Source organism: Dermacentor andersoni, chromosome 8 (assembly GCF_023375885.2).
Source record: "Dermacentor andersoni chromosome 8, qqDerAnde1_hic_scaffold, whole genome shotgun sequence".
Taxonomy (NCBI): Eukaryota; Metazoa; Arthropoda; class Arachnida; order Ixodida; family Ixodidae; genus Dermacentor; species Dermacentor andersoni.
In genome coordinates, this window is record NC_092821.1 from 65351061 (window position 1) to 65368544 (window position 17484).

Genomic DNA, 17484 nt, shown 5'->3' on the forward strand with positions numbered 1-17484 from the left:
AGCACAAAAACACAGTCATATACGCTGATTCCTTAAGTACACTGAAGGCTCTACATCTGAAATCTGAGTGTGAACCCCTGATAGGAGACATCTTAAACATGTTGGTGCTTAACGAATACGGGAGGTCAATTTGTTTCTGCTGGGTCCAAGGCCATGTTGGGATACCAGGTAACGAAGCAGCTGATAGATGTGCATTGATGGCAGCGCACAAAGATATTACAAACACGACGCTCCCATACAATGATAGCATCCGTGCAATTAGAAAAGCCTTCACGGTAAAATGGCAACGCGAATGGGACCGTTGTGCTGACAACAAGCTACATCTCACGAAACCCATAGTTGGCGAGTGGAAGTCGTGTTATCATCAAGAGCAGTTCATCGAAGTTGTTTTATGCCGGCTACGCATTGGGCACACACACCTCACACACAATTACTTACTTACCAAAGAAGACACCAAAATGCGAGAAATGTCAACAGCCACTAACAGTTATGCACATATTACTCACATGTACGCAGACTGAAACACAGACGAACACTTTTGCACAAGTTATATCAACTACACATACCTTTACACCCTGCTCTAATTTTAGGTGATAATCCGCTAGTCCCATTATGTGACATCCGTAAATTTCTACACGACACTGGATTTTTACATAAAATATAGCTTACTAACACAGCCTTTTCCTTCACAAACTGGATTTTAAAACACCTCGTGTTTGGCGCAGCATAGCCTTAGCTGCTTTTGCGCCATTAAATCTCATTTAACTAGCTAACTAACTAACGTACCACTGTTTTATCCTTGGACTGTTGTCTATTTTGAATTCCTTCCACTACACTGTGTGCGGGCTGCTTAGGCAACAGGACATCATCGCTTTTCAGGCTGCAGCGAGCAAGTGCACTGACGCTGAGCAAACCCTGCCCTCCTCCCTTGCATGACCAATTTAATATAGTAATCAAAGTTTCAGATGCTGTATAGTGTCTTGTTGGATATTTCCAGCATAATGCATTGGTGCAACAGCTGTGCCAATTGTGCCAAACTGTGTCGAAAAGATGGCTTTGTCCGATGCTGCACCAAAACGGCATTTTAGCAAAATATTGCACCGAGCCTGCACCAAAACATGTACAAGAGCGAATCCCTCCTTTCAGCTGTGTTTAGCAGCTACAAAAACTGAAATCAAATTCAACAGTATGCTATCATCATCATCATAGAAGGAAGCAGAGTCCCATCCATACTCTATGGGCCCGTCAGAGCCGTCCGTTTGGTCGTTGCCACATTTTTCTCTGATGGAAGTACAGTGTAGTGCTACTATACTGCCTTGCTGCCACTTTGTTTCGGTGTTCATTGAACTTGCATGGTACCACAGAGTTTGCCGAAGGAGGATGTCACATTTTAGGATTAAAGTTGAGCTTTTTATGTGTTGATGGGTGATAACAAGGCTTTTTTAAACAGTCACTGTCATCAGATTCGCATGTGGTGCATATTTTAAAATCTTCTTAGTGAATGAGGTCAAATGTGGTACACAGCGAGAGCTGCCACTTCAATGTTTGACAACATGTTTGTTGATGCAAAAGTTTTGCGTCGACCTTGGGTGGCTGTGCTATTTCATCGAAATAGCTGCCGACACAAATGCAAAACCCTGATTGCATCTCGTGCATGCGGAGTGGCTCTGACGCTGTTTTATTTTTCTTGCAGCCACGAAACCTTAATGTCCTCTATTCGAAAACTCCCTAATGTGCATGGCATGACATGGGTACACTGCATGATGCCATGTTAAGTGCAGGTGCATGTACTGATTGGTCTTGCAGTGAGGCTTTGCACATAAGCTGTTGTGGCTGTTGTGCTGTATTGCATGCTGGGTTAACAAACACTCTTTTGTTGACAATCTGTCTGCGGTGCCTTTTCTGCACCATAACAACAAACCCGTCTGTAGCGCCCTTTGTGTGTTGCAGTGTGGAGGAGCATTGTGTCCTTTCCTGACCACGCTTATAAGGTAGGCCTCTCACAAACCCATTTCCACGTCGTATTGACTATATAAGTTAAAATTTGCATGGTATAATATAAGCACAAGTGCGCTGGGCCGTCTGCCAAAAGTGCTTGCTGCTGCACCAACTTGGCTTTTTTGCTGCGCCAGGACATTATGGCCACGAAGTTCAGACACTGCTGGACGCTATGCTGCCGATCAAGACGACAAGTGGCTAACTACCGTAAAAACCGGAATATAGGTCGAACTTTTTTTCAAAAAGCCATCGCGAAAAGTCGACCCTCGACTTATATACCGGACATTGGCGGAAAAACTACGGAAGTCTTGCTACAATGGGCGGATGAAGTAAACAGCCGCCATCGCCATCAGCAGCAGCGCGGCGTGGCGACATTGTGGCACCGGCACTTTGCGTTTCCACTGTCGCAAAGTTATATTAATTAAAGGCTGCATTTTCATTTTGTTTCAAAATGAGTGGAAGCCGACATCAATTCACCGTCGCCTTCAAGAAAAAGGCGATTGAGTACGCGGAAGCCCACGGCAACCTGGCGGCACAGCGCTAACTTGGAGTATCCGAAAAGAGCATTCGGTAGTGGCGGAGGCAAAAGCAACGTATTACAACTTGCAGCAACCAAAAGAAAACGTCATTTCGTGGCCGGATCGCAGCGGACTGCAGAACTGTAAGGCAAGGTTGCGGAGTCCGTCCGAGAGCTGCGTGTAAGATCGCTGCCTGTTGTCGAATGCATTCGTTTGAAAGCGGTAGAGATCGCACGCGCCTATGGACTGGACAGCGAAAAGCACTCGTCATCCGACTCTGATCAAAGGTGTTGCTCTGATTCGGAGTTGCTCTGATTCTTTCCCTTAGTGGACAAATTTGTTGCCTGTATGAAGAAGGCGTTTCGGCTGTTGAGTAGAAAGAGCTTTCTATAAATCTCATCTTTTAAAGTACGGGATTCAGTGTGCGAAAACACCTCCAGCACCTTTCAACAGTAGGTGGAATTCGTGGATTGAGCAGCATTCTGCATACTTTGAGTACTATCCTTCTTTGCTAAGGCAAGTTGTGGTGTGGCGAAACTGCATGCATTGATTCTCTTTTGGAACTTTTGAAAGAGTCCTCAACTCAGCTTAAGTACAACATGCGATGCATTGCAGTATTTGGTAAAAAAGTTGCCAGCCTGCTGAAAGCAGCTGAGGGTCAGCGTGTAGCCTGTCATAAAGTGTACATTGCTTTATTTGTGCTCTGGGGATATTTGGAAGCAGCTGCACAGGAAGACATTGAAACACAACTGAAGAAATAAAACATTGCACATGATGAGACCCATCAAATTGCAAATAAAATAAAGGCTACCATGAGTTAAGCAGCTAGCAAAGTGCTAGTATATTTGGAGAAATCTGACGCTTGGAAGTTCAACAGTGTGAAGTGCTTGCATCCTCTGCAAGTCGGGAGTCTCAGAGAAGAGGTCACAGTTTGCAGGTGTGCCTGGACTTGGGAAAGAGTCACCAGCGCTAGCTGCTGAATGGCAAGTGTACCTCAAGTCTGTCGAAGAACTCCAGTCTAGTGACCGGGACTTAGTGCCGTTTGTTTCTAAAGAAGAAAATCCAGGTGTGGATTTTGGATCTTCTGGCTTTCTGTGCAGGGATGGAACAGCTCACTCCTACTCTTTCTTCCATTGCCCTTAAATATCTGTCAATGCCGATCAACTTTGTTGATGCAGAAAGATCATTCAGTCGCTATGGTGACATTGTATCCCACAAGTGCCATTCTACAAGAGAGTACAAAGCATCACCTGATGTTCAACCACAACAGCTTCCTTCAGTTTTAAATATGCAGGTATGTTTGGAGTCTGGAAGTTCTTAATAAATAAACTGTTACATGTACAGTCTTGGTAAAAAAACTTGAACCCGCTGTGAACGGCCGGGAAGCAGCTGCGCTCCGCTATCGCGGCGCTGCCACCGTCAGCGCACGCCGCTGTTTGCTTGCACCGAGGATAACGAGGGCGAGGGAAGCATGTCTCTCACTCTCAAGCGTCGTTTGATAACAGCACTCGTGAAAAACTAGTACGACGAGCGCGGTGCAAACGCGACGGTGGCGAAGCGGAAGCCACACGACTGGCTAGCATGCTGTTTGCAGCGTATGCTGGATGAGCAGGCGGGGGTCTCTGGCGACCGCTGTCAAACGTGATAGGCTCAAATTTCACAATTCCAAGTATCGTAATCATTAGTTACTGTTTTCAGGGACCAAATTAAAGGGACAGCACTGTGAATAGCCCTGCGCATGCTCGAACAAGGGCACCTTGCGAAGATCGTACCTGAGATCTGACTTCAGCAGCTTAATGATATATTAAATAACGTGCCACAATGGCATCTCGAATTTGTAATCATGAATGTCACAAGTAGCAAATGAATCAAGAAAACATAAGCTTCAGGGTGGCACCACTGTCTCTCGACGAAATCACAGGGGGTAGCATGCCTTCAAGGCATTGTGTGTGGCTTGGTCTGTGGTTGCCCCGAACAATTGCAGCTTACCCATGTGCTTGACTGTAAACTAGCCAAGGTCTCTGGTTGAAAGGACGCTACGTATAGCCCTTTCTTTTAAACTGCCTGTGAAACCCTCTCCAGTAGAGACGAACAATACCTCAGTAAACTATATCTAAAATACTCCTTCCAGTGAACGCGTGACAGCGACAGCACCGCCAGTGTAACGCCTTCACTGTGAGAATCCTATAATCTTGTGGCCCTGGTCTACTTTAGGCGATTCAAACGCGTGATGCCTAATGCAAAGGGGATGAAGCTACACTGGCCTCGTGTGCATGAAAGTGGGCCCTAACGACAATGAGGCAGTATGCATGAAGATATGAAAAAAGGCGAGGTAGTGGGCACTTTCCAAAGTGCCCAGGGAATTGGTCTAACTCAATTGGCTACCGATGCAGGGCAAACATTAGTCCCGAAAAGTTTTCATAACTTCCCTGTGGGTTTAATTAAAAAACTTGAACGCCAAACACTCGTTTGGTCATTCCTTAACGGAGAAGTGCAGTCAACGTATTTCAAATATTACAACGGTGGTTACACGCCCTTCCCCAAGAGAGCCTTTGTAGTCGATATTGCTGCTTCTGGTCTTTTCTAAACGATCGATGATTGAATTCCCCGCATATTATAATAAAACCTGGAACAACGCTAGGCAGCACTGAGAGATGTTGGTCTATTTTTTTATCTTTTGTTTTCATCGCACTTAGAAACACATTCAAAATGTTCATCTAAAAGCATAATGCGAGGGCTCTTGCCTTTGAATGTGTAGGATAAAATTGTAATAAATTTTGATAATTAGGAAGATTTTGTACTATAATGCGCTGCATGGAAGCCAGGCAGTTTTGCCCAGACGAGCGCATTTGCTCGCACGAAGCGCCGTACCACGGCGGCTGCAAGACGACCTCGCAGCTGGCAAAGTGAACGCTGCACTAGTTTTTCACGAGCCTTGTTATCAAAGCATGCTTGAGACTAAGAGGCATGCTTCCCTCGCTCTCTTTATCCTCAGGGCAAGCGAGCAGCGGCGCGCGCAGGCAGTGGCAGCGCCGCGATAGCGGAGCGCAGACGCTCCCCGACTGTTCACAGCGGCTTCAAGTTTTTTTACCACGACTGTACCTTATGTCTGTTCAAAGTTGCTGAGGAATTTTGCAGATTCCTCTGTCTTGATTTGCAGAATTTCAAATTTTCCACCGCAGAAAGTTAGGGGCTCTACTTAAGATAGGGGATAACCAAAACCAAAGAAAAGGCTTTGCCCCCGAACCTTCAGTGAGAATAAGTACCGCTTGTTAAACAATGGCAAATGGAGCAGCGCCGCTTCTTGTAATAGTATCTTTTGCACGCAGTACCTACACACATCTACCCCAACTTGCACAGAACCTTAACGCCCACTGTATTGCCAACGTGTCAGTAAGTGAATGGGCGCACATTTGAATATATGCGCACCATATATGCACAATAAATGACCGACTACACAATAGCACACGAATGGTCGAAGCTGAATGTTTTATGACGGTCCACAAGAGTACGCGAGTTACTAGTGATCTTTGCTACAAGGTATTACAATGTACGAAATGGCTACGTTTCAAGCCTTGCATGCAGCAGCAACAAATCTATCAGCACATATACCCCTCCGAGCAATTAGCAGAAATAATCGGATAGTAACCCCACTAAGGAAATTTACGAGCCGCTGTTTCAAAAATATTTGCCAAGAACGAAAAGAAAATTATGCTAATCCTGATTCAATTCATGAGCAGAAAGATTGGCTAGCTTGGAATACGTATTGAGCCTCGCTGTTAGAAAAAGCAGCATATATGTCGCTCGCCCCATTTGGACATAACTTAATCAGCTTCCACAGTTCTTTTGCATGTTTTCTGAAGCTCTCGCCAGAGCTTTGTGTCATCCATCCAGCCACTATCTGTGATATCTCCCGAAACAGAGGTTTGCTAAGCTGCACTGGCGCCATACACACCCTTTGTAAATGCAGAGGCAACGGAGGCAGCTGAGGCAAGTAATGGACGTTCCACCATGTGATCAAACATGGCAGCACCCACGGGATCGCTGTGAAAAGGGTCTGTAGGTCTTCCGGCTGCAACATTCCATGTGAACAAGAGAAGGTGCAACGCGCGCAAGATCGAGAACAGTATATAGCTGCCTGGTCTCAAGTGATAATCATGGCGCACACAGTTTATTTCTCTGGTACCCTTCAAATCCCCGCTTGGGTTGTTGCACCCTACACTCGTAGCTATCACCACCAAACCGATTGCAACTAGCATCTTCACCTATCTGTTTTACAGCGCATGGTGCGTAGTGCCTTTGCTAGCAAACTGCACACCTTTAGTAGGCGATAATGCAAATGTGGCATCGTTTCCTGCTGCAGGTGGTGTGATGTGAGCACCACATTTCGCTTCGGTGGCATCAGGCGTCGCCTACCAGCTAGATTTCGTTTCGGTTTCCAGTCCCCCTCTGAAAACACCATGCACTAGGAAAACAACAAAATGCATCAGCATCTCATGCCGCAATGATCAGCACGACGCTTTGTATTACATAGATGTCAACAAAAGTTGTCTCAAATTTTTTTAGTTACTTAGGATTGTACATTTTCCCAGTTAGTCTGTTTTTTCTTGTGGTTTCTTCCAAAACATGAACGAGGCTCTGCTGTATCTACATTTTCCGACTGTGTGTGATTTTCATCGAGCTGGAAGACAAGCAAAAGCTAACCACCTCCTTGGTGTTCATCATCATGGTATTTCAAGTATGCAGTATATCACTCAAGCACAGCACTGGGCAAAATTAAGTAAATTTTTCATACCGCTGGTGCTGTAATAACAGTTAAATTATTTTTGCCATTAAAGTTGCCAGTTTCAGACTTCCCGTGCAATTACTCTGATGTTCTTGCGAGAAATTATAATTCTGGTTGGTGATTCATAATGCTAATGTAGCATTGAAAGGTGAAAGTCCCGAGACAGACAAACCCTCCATGTGATGTAGGTCATCATGTAGCATGCCTTCCTAGAACTCTGGCAGAGATTATGGTAATTGCACTACTGCCCTCCATCAGCTGACATTTCCCTATAATAAACTATGTCAATTGTAGAGATGTTTGTCGGGACCGGTGTGAGTTTTCGTTTAGACCCCCTCCTATGAACGTGAAATTATCCTACTGGGTGTCAAATTTAATATTTATCTTGGAACATAACTGTTTTTGAAGAATAAAACAAAATTAGTTTTCTTCAATAGGATCACTCAAATATTTAATACAGATATATATATATATACCGTAAGTCATAAAATAAGGAAAAACAACATTTTTGTTTGCCATTCTGTTTGTTCAGAGGTTGTTTGCCAGAGGAGATAAACTACCTATGCAAGCAACTATTTGTATAGACAGCATTTGTTTTCTCAAAATTACCAATACTTCAACTTTAGAGGACTTGTATAATGTGAAGAAGAAAGGCTTGTGGGAATGCAAAAATAGAAAAGAAAGAATAAAAATAGCCAAATGTATTTAGAGAGGTAGAACAGAAGGTTTGCCTATATCAGGCTGGCTGCATTATTAGCGTAGTTGTTTTTCAGAGTGGTCCATCTTAATACACTCATAGCGGCAAGATCACGCTGAATGTTCTCAAATCTTCTCTGAAGTCTGGTCGTACCATGCTTCCATGCTTTTCTAAGCCACTTTAAGTGGTTTTTAGGCTCACCTTGGGCACCAGCGCTTCGTCACAGTCTATTGTAAGCACTGCGATGAAGGGGTGGGTTATTTTTAGTGTTTTGATTGAGTTTATGAACGAGTGACAACTCACTGCTTTCTCGTAGCTTGCCCAATGTAAATACTCTGATTATTATAGTTTCCAGTTGCTTTCAGACCTGCTGTGATTGTCAGGTTTACTGCTATAAAATGCATTTCTAGCTGCTCCAAAATAGCATGTGCCAGTACCAACACAGTCCACAACACGTCAGAATAGCTGGTGAAGGCCTATAGAATTAGCCAACTCGAGAGACTCAAGCTGACCAAGCCAGAAAACGACACCTTTAGAAGCCTGGGATACTGACAGGAAGAACAAACAGAGACAAGACGGGCAAGGAAGGAATATCGTTGCAGATATGAAACAACGTCAAATTCACAGCACTAGCGTGCAATGTGGATACAAAGTATTCCCCGGGAAGAAAAATGGCAAGAATCAAGACATTTAACAAAGTGTACGAAGACAACGAGAATGTCGGCTATGTGGATGCCGAACCACACAGAGGAATGGAGGCGCACACAGTCGGTGATGAACGGTAGAAGTGAGCAGCTTGAGGGCCCCCTCAGTTGCCACCCGGGACATGCACTCACGCAAAGAGATAGCAGTTGCCCTCTTGGCTGCAGGGGAAAGGAGAAAGTAGTGGCGATGACGGATGCAAGAAACAGCTTAAACCAGGCAAATGATTAGCCATGATGCCGTAGGATTTTACTTACACGCTAAGTTTTTGACATTCCTTTGTGTTCCAGCTAAGAAGCATAGATCTATGCTATGTACTTTATAACCCAGGTACAGAAAACAAGTTTGTAACAACCCGGTTAAGGCTTACAACTACAATGCGGAGTCTTCTTTCTTAAAGGGTTTTCTTCTTCTATCATTAATTGCTGCAGAAATGAACATCCCACGAACATTTGTTCTCACAGGTTATACACATACAAAAACAGCATCTTTAGTAAAGGCATATAACCGTGTTCTTGGAAAATAAAGATAACAATGTCATGGTTTGTATATTTAACACTTTTCCTTGCCCCAATCCATTTATTTATACTTCTTGGTTCTGTCCTGAGTGATGGTTTAGGAGTCCTCTGGGGCCAATGTGTTTCTACGTGTTCTTTGCAAAGGGGCACAATATTTGCAAGGATGAAGAATCTGACCTATCTGTGATGTGTAAAGTCAAACCTGTCTAAATGTCAAACATGTTGCATCGAATTATTCCTTATATCGAACAATTTCTTAAAACGCTGTTACAACTAGAAATTATCACAAAAAATGTGGTTACATAAAACAAATATGGCCACTACTGATATACTGAATTTCAAGAAGCATAAGAATGCCCCAGAAGTTCCTCATGCGCGGGGACCGGGCGACCTGCCAACACCACCCAAAAAAAATGGTTTAGCCCATCGGCGCAGCTCTACCGCCACAAAGAGATAGATAGGGTCAAAGTAGCTCACTTTAATTCCGCACAATCAAGCCGCGGGTTGGCACTTCCTTACAAAAAGTTATCCAGGCCTGCACTGCTATGCTTCCTTCCACAGTTATTGTGGTTGTTTCGTTATGTTGTTTTCGTGCGTGTTTTCTTCATTGTTTTATGATGTCTAGGCGAAGTGGCAGAGGCTGCTGCTGACTGTGAAGGTAGAAATTATCGAGTTGAGGGCAGAGAGAAGCAAAATCTGCCATTGCTGCAGCATCTGGGCAAACATTAAGAAGGAAATGATTCAGAACTGATTCTGTGCTGCCTTATTCCATGGTCCCTGTGACCATTGTTGAAAGTGTTCCAACAAATGCACTGGCTACTACATCTAAAGTGGAAGGTCAGGCTGGCACAATTCTGCCAGCTATTAAAGAATGTTTAGCTCCCCTACAAACCACCTATAAAATCCCACAAGGTCCCATGCTTTTTCTTGACCTTTGACTGTCTTGTTCAGTAGGGCATACTTGCTTATTGAGGATGACAGAGCAAGCTGGGTCAAAGCATTTTTAAACATTTCTCTAAGGGTTGTAGAAACCTACAAAAGCCTTCAAACACCCCACATTCTGTCACTGTAATCTTTTGGCTTTCCAAAAAATAATTTTTATTGGTGCACTTCACAGACGGTCGTGAAGCATTCAGATGCAAAAATATTGGCTAAATTAAGAAGGGTCATTAGGAGTTCTTTGTTTAATCATACTTGAAATCACCCTCAAGATTCCAGAAATAAAAAAAGCAAAACTTGTAATTAAATTTAGCATCTCTGTTCTTTCTTTGGCATTTGACAACCTTTACTTTTATTTTATTTTTGCAGCATCGAGGCTTTCTATTCCTCCGTCAACTGCCAGATGTGACAACTTGAAGCAAGGACGCCTGCACCAATGTCGGTTATGTGGCTGTGAGACTGATGAACTGTCTCGCCTGGAAACACATGCCAGCGTCCATACTGGCAAGAAGCCATTTCAGTGCCCTTCATGCTCTCTGAGTTTGTCGCAAAATACCTACCTGAAAGAGCACCTGCCCACCCCCATAGGCGAGGAGCCATATCAGTGCTCTTCATGCTCTCAGAGCTTCTCACAAGAGAGACACCTTATGACACACCTGCACACCCACACAGAGAAGCCATTTCAGTGCTCTTCATGTTCTCGGAGCTACTCAGTTGAGAAGAGCCTCAAGAGACACCTGCGCACCCACACACAGGAGAAGCCATTTCAGTGCCCTTCATGCTCTCGGAGCTTCTCAGCAAAGTGCAACCTTAAGCAACACCTGCCCGTCCACACAGGTGAGAAGCCATATCAGTGCCCTTCATGCTCGAAGAGCTTCTCAGAAAAGGGCAGACTTGTGAGGCACCTACGCACCCACACAGGGGAGAAGCCATTTCAGTGCCCTACATGCTCTCGGAGCTTCACAGAAAGGACCAGCTTTACGTATCACCTGCGCATCCACACAGGTGAGAAGCCTTATCAGTGCCCTTCATGCTCGAAGAGCTTCTCACAAAAGGTCAGCCTTATGAAGCACCTACGCACCCACACAGGTGAGAAGCCATTTCAATGCCCTTTATGCCCTCAGAGCTGCTCGGTAAAGAGCAGCTTGAAATCCCACCTGCGCACCCACACAGGCGAGAAGCCATATAATTGCGCTTCATGCTTTCGGAGTTTCACACGAAAGTACCACCTCAACAAACACCTGCGCACCCACACAGAGGAGAAGCCATTTCAGTACCCTTAATGCTTTCGGAGCTTCTCAGAAAAGGCCAGCCTTATGAAACACCTGCACACCCACCCACACAGGCCGAGAAGCCATACCAGTGCCCCGTCATGCTCTCGGAGCTTTTCACGAAAGAGCCACCTAAAAATCCACTTGCGCACTCACACGGGGGAAAAGCCCTATCAGTGCCCTTCATGGTCTCGGAGCTTCTCAGAAAAGTGCAGCCTTATGAGACAGCTGCGCACCCACACAGGCAAGAAGCCTTATCAGTACCCTTCATGCTCTCGGAGCTTTTCACGAAAGAGCCACCTAAAAAACCACTTGCGCACTCACACAGGGGAAGAGCCCTATCAGTGCCCTTCATGGTCTCTGAGCTTCTCAGAAAAGTGCAGCCTTATGAGACAGCTGCGCACCCACACAGGCAAGAAGCCATATCAGTACCCTTCATGCTCTCGGAGCTCCTCAGTAAAGGACAAGCTTATGAAACACCTGCGCATCCACACCGGTGAGAAGCCACATCAGTGCCCTTCATAGTCTCGGAGATTATCAGAAGAAAGCAACCTTATGAGACACCTGCGCACCCACGCAGACGAAGAGCCATTTCATTGCCCTTCGTGCTTTCAGAGCTTCTTGTTGAAGAGTGCCATGAAGGTACACTAGTGGATTCATACAGGTGACCTGCCATACAGCTGCACCATCTGCTCCAACTCTTTCACACGGTCTCATCACTTGAGCAGACATAAGAGAGCACAGCATTATGATATTGCAGGGTAGATCAACAACCATGTCGAACTAGAATCCAAATTACAAATCTACAGACGTGTAGCATCTTGCCTAGTGTTCTTCTGCATCAGGTAGCACAAATGTCTCGTTGTGCTCTTAAAGGAGTCCTGGAACACTTTTTTCAGGTTGCCATGTTTGCTCTAGATCTTTTCTCAGCATGTAAGAAAGAATAGAGTAGAATAAATTGAGGAGTGTCCCACACAGCCGTTATAACCGAGAAAAAAATGTAAACATAAAGTTAACCTTGACATAATGAAGAGGGTAAAATCAGCAATTTGCTTTGTTGTGGCTTTTGATTATTCGAAAAGTAATCCACGTTCAATCCTTTCTCAAACAATACTGTTTGCATACCACTACGAACTATGTATTTTCATTGTAATAATTATTATTACACTACAGATATAATCATCTGCTTTCCAAGCTCTTCGCTTGCCTTTCTTTTATCCCAGTAGTCTCTTTTGGTACATGTGAACTTGTTCTTCTAGGCCATTTCGTGTGTTGCTTTTTGGTTCCGGTTTACGTGGTTCATCCTGGAGATTGTTTTGATCTTACTCTATTCATGCCTGTTTGGTTTTTCCTCGCTTTCTTGCAACTGAGTTCTTTCTTAGGGCAATTGAATGTTCAGTAAGTTAGCTTTCGCCTGTTTGTTTCATCAGAGCACCAAATAAAACCCTTTGTTTAATGAGTATTCATTGTCTGTTCTTGGTATTGGAATACTTGAATGACAGCATGCAATATATTGATGGTAGTATTTATTCTGTCAGGGGCTGCAAGAGAAGTTGAGTGATGGCAGTTGGAAGTCAATTATTAGTAGAAAAGGCACTTGTTATAACTAATATACACAAGCAATTTACGTGTTGAGTCAAATGTCAGGTGCCCCATGCCTAATTCATTCTTACATTTTATTTCAAGAAATGTATCAGCATTCATGTAACCACTGGTGAGACATAAATCTGTAGAAATATTTATATAAAATTTACATTTCAAATCGAGCATACAGAGACACTTGCACTGTATCATGGTTATGTGCAGAAGGCAAGAAATTGGGCCAATCATGTTTTTTTGACATTTGTAAAAATTCTTTACGAATCTCAGTTGTGGCACTCTCTCGTGAGGAATCTCCTCACCAACAAGATTGTTCACAGGGCCTGTTCTTAAGATAATAAATTAATAAATTTTTTTTGTTTTCATTAAGTTAGTGTGAATATTTGATGCTTTGAATGGGTACTTTGTAAACACATATTTTGCAGTGGCCTTTAAAAAATTTAAGCATTATGTGTGTAACTCCGTTCACACCCGTGGCCATAGCGTAGGCTTAAGATATGATCACGTGATTAATAGAGGGTGTATACGTTGCTAAGCAAGCTACACTTTCCTGGCTATACAGGGATTGTTTGCTCTTGCTATGTGTGAGCAAATTTCTGATTTGTTCGTTATGCTCCAATTGTGCTTTTAGTAAACAGTGCTTCATAAAATGCCAGGGAACAACCGGAACTTGCCAATCTTATTAACAGCCGGATGTGGACATTGTTTTATAGATATTTTGATAATAGCTGTTCATTTTTTGAAACTATATGAAACATATTCAACGTTTGACTTGTTTCGCTTCTGACACTATTCCATCTGCATTCCATTTAATCTTAAAAATTAATTTTGCACACCACTAGTTTAGATGTATATTGGGAAACAATGTATCGACATATAATAGGTAAACATGCGAGACATCTTTCTCTCTGACAAGTTCCACTCCAAAGGATTACCTCTACATTCGCTCAGCGATTTTGGTGACATGTACTCCTTCATGCTTTGGCACTTAACAGCCACGTGAAGAGGCACCTGAGCCAACACATGACCATTTCAGTGCGGTTCTTCTTTCAAAGTTTCTTTGTAACTTGTGAACCCAAATAGCATTTATCTATCCAAACAGTTCAGCTATGTAGGTTTCTTTGTATTACGTAAAGTCTGAACTGGGAATATACATACGTGTACAGCATGCTGCATGACATTCTTTTGCCCAAGCGTTACTGTACGCTCAGATATGTTGAGCTGCCGAGGTAACTCATAGCATGTTTCAGCATAATGTGACAAACTATCTCATTGTCTTTTAACAATGTAATGAAACAATTGAAAACATTGATATGACCTGACACATGATACTTACATCAGCATACCAAATTCAAGTAGGGTACCAGTTTTGTAAGCACATAGTGTGGAATTGAATGTATCATTAATTTACAAGTTCTTTAGTTATATTGCAATATAGTTTAGACCAGGTGAGTTGAAGCTTGCAGAGACATTTTTGGGAATCAGTTTGCCGCTCATATTTCAGTGACCATGACCACATAACGTTCGTTGATGGTAACGGCTAAATAGTGAAGTATTTGTTTATTTGCTATGCCTACAAAAGAGTCCTATGTACACTAAATACTCTTTAGAGATAAGTTGTGAAATACTCTTTAGAGATAAGTTGCGCCCGTCTTTCTGTGGCGCGACTCTATCAAGTCACCATTGACTCCTTCCTATGAAGGCCCCTTTTGTGTGGTTTAATGTTCAGAGGAAACCTTGAATATTGACATTCACAGCAGAGACAGTGTCATTCGACTACATAAAACCAGCCTATCTTGAACATTAACTTTTCATTCCTTCAGCCATTCACACCTAAGCCTCCGGCATTCTACAAGGGATCCTTTTTAGCAACCATACATCACTAAGCAGTGCCTCGCCGTGGGTGTCAGTGCCCCTTGCTCCAGAAGTCCAGTGTGCCTCGCTGTGGGGGTCATTACCCCCTGCTTTTTCTTGTAACCGGAGTGGCTGCCCAACAGGGACGCCACCACAGCCACATGGAAAACCTACTTTTACTCTTGAATAAAACCAGTCGACTCTTCAATCTCAAGCTGTCCAAACATCCTTGCCTCAGCTGAACTGAGCTCTCAGCAATGTTGTCAGGCCATCAGCAGCATGCATTGGGCATCTGAGGCGTACGCCAGTAATCACTTCATTTGACCTGTAGGCATCTTGAGGTGACTGCTGGCCACAGACTCGTTTTGGTCCTCTTCCTTCAATAGCAGCTTCAGGATTTTCGCAGAGCGTTTGCAGACTGCAGTGGCTCACGGGACCGCTTCTGTACCGCCAGTTTGCCCCAGCGGATAGTTATTCTTCTGCTGCACTCTTGTTACAATGTGCTACAAGCACATGCGCCTTTGTAGATGAGAAAGTCAAGCCCTTTCCCTTTGTGAATAGACAGGGGTGAGCAATTCAATTGCCGTTGCAATGAATTGAATCTCCTGTGATCGGAGAACTCATGCGTGGTGCTCAAAACAAATTCCACCACAGTGTCTTCAAGTTCACTGTCAAAAGGGTAGCCATTGCACAACAAAGCTTCCAGTGAAAGTCAACAGTTGCACTGTTTTCTTTCTATTCACAGAATGCAGTGCAACAATCCTGCTTTTTCAATCCTGCCCATAGTATAACATTCTTTTGAAATGCAGTTATAAAGTCGAGCCCTGACATGTTATTCTTGCTCTCTGTGCAGTGTTTACATGTGCTTGCGCAATGTTTCCAAAGCTGGCGTGTCCGCCATAGTAATGCCAAAAATGATGATGCTGTCTCCATTTTTGACAACTACAAACAAACGTTTATTTTGTGTCACAGTACACTTGGCAAGCACAAGAGGAATGTGCCAAAGGTATCTTCCGACACCTGACCTAGGCCCAATCATTCCTTCGTAATTCAGGTGCATGCGGTTGCAGCATAAGAATTGCAAAATGGTTACAGATAGTTTACTGGCACAAAGTGAAATTCGAACATGTTCTTTTTCACAGAATGATATGTTCGCCTTACCGATTTTTCAGAGACCTGATTTTTTGTGCCTCCCCGAATATTTGGACTCTGCCGTGTTACCGCCACGCGCTCCGTAGTCATTGTACAAGAATTGCCAAAATTTCGTATGTTTCAAGCTCTATTTAATTTTCTCCGCCTGGCAAAGAAACCTCACGAAATATGAAAAATTCCATGTGACTGCGCTCTCACCCACATTCTAAAGCGGCACCCTCAAATAAGCTGATCGAAAACAGCTGCATGCCCGTCGCAAAACCGGAGAGCGCATCACCTTGACAATCGTACGGAAGGAGCACCAAAAGCAGGTTTCTTATTTTACAGCTATTGCTTCCTCTCATTTCTACGGCACACTTATTATCCGTCTCTCAAGGCCAACTGATCACATTGATAACAAAAGCCCCTTGATAACACGGGCAAAGCACCACTCTGACCACGCGCAAAACGCGAAAAGCTATGGAATGGGCATAGAATGTTTCAAAATCCCGGCTCTGCTCGCACCGCATCGAAAGAGTGCGCGTGCAGCCATATATTTCGCACCAGAAACTTGCTTTGGACTAAAGCGAATTAAAGTAACGGTTTTATTTTTAATGAAAGTGTATGCATACTGCAAAAACATGTTCGTGACAAAAAATAAAAGCGAAACAAACAGACCGAGATGCGACCCACGTGTAGAGAAGAGGCAAAACCAATGCGTTCAAGAAAGAAAATATTCCACTTCTAAATGAGCCAAATTTGCGATCGGGATTCCTGCAAAAAATGTATAAAAACATCACTTTCAGTGTGCCTTTATTATGTATGAATTCGTAAGCCCAGTTGAACACCAGCTGCTGCCTATAGAGGACGTGTTCGTATAGGGCTCCTTCTGTAGCTACGCAGTACTGAATCCGCTTTATCACATCTTCAGTGGCTTTCTTGATGGCCGACGCATGAATTCTACGGCAGGCTTCCGTTATCCTTGTCTTCAACTAATCTGATGTTTGTCTCGATTATATAAGCGTGGTCTTTCACATAACCCCAAAGAAAGAAATCGAGTGGAGAAATAGTTAGGTGAGCTAGCCGGCAAATTTACATTCCCGTGCCTTCCAACCTATTGCGCACAATAAGTCGCACGTTGGAAGGCGCTGCTTTATGATGCGGATGGGGGCGCAGTCAGGTGGTATTCTCCATATTTTGCAGTGTGTATTTATCAATTGTTAAATATTAGTGTGTAATTAGTATGTCGCTGAAAATACCGTAGCTATATGTCCCATGGCTGTGCCTACAAATGCCTCGTTGACAGTGATATTTAGGGTAGTACGTCTCGAGCTAGATAATTCATTACAATGACCTAATGAAATCTCAGTAACAAGAAAATTACTGGCAGCCACTCCACTGCACTACATTTTCTTCGAGTAACGCATTGCTGCTTTTTAAATCTTGGTGATTGATAGTTCATTGGGACACC

The 17484-nt window shown here is 43.7% G+C and overlaps 1 protein-coding gene and 1 pseudogene across 5 annotated transcripts in view; both read left to right on the forward strand.

Moving 5' to 3' along the window:
- Positions 1 to 17484, forward strand: part of LOC140212838 (uncharacterized) — a 68832-nt gene that overhangs the window by 36016 nt on the left and 15332 nt on the right. For all 5 annotated transcript variants that reach the window (XM_072289711.1, XM_072289710.1, XM_072289708.1 and 2 more), the window contains one exon: positions 10528 to 10995. In XM_072289711.1, the coding sequence (XP_072145812.1) occupies positions 10528 to 10995 (468 nt within the window). The remainder of the gene's footprint in view (positions 1 to 10527; positions 10996 to 17484) is intronic.
- On the forward strand, positions 2841 to 3802 carry LOC140219946 (uncharacterized; annotated as a pseudogene).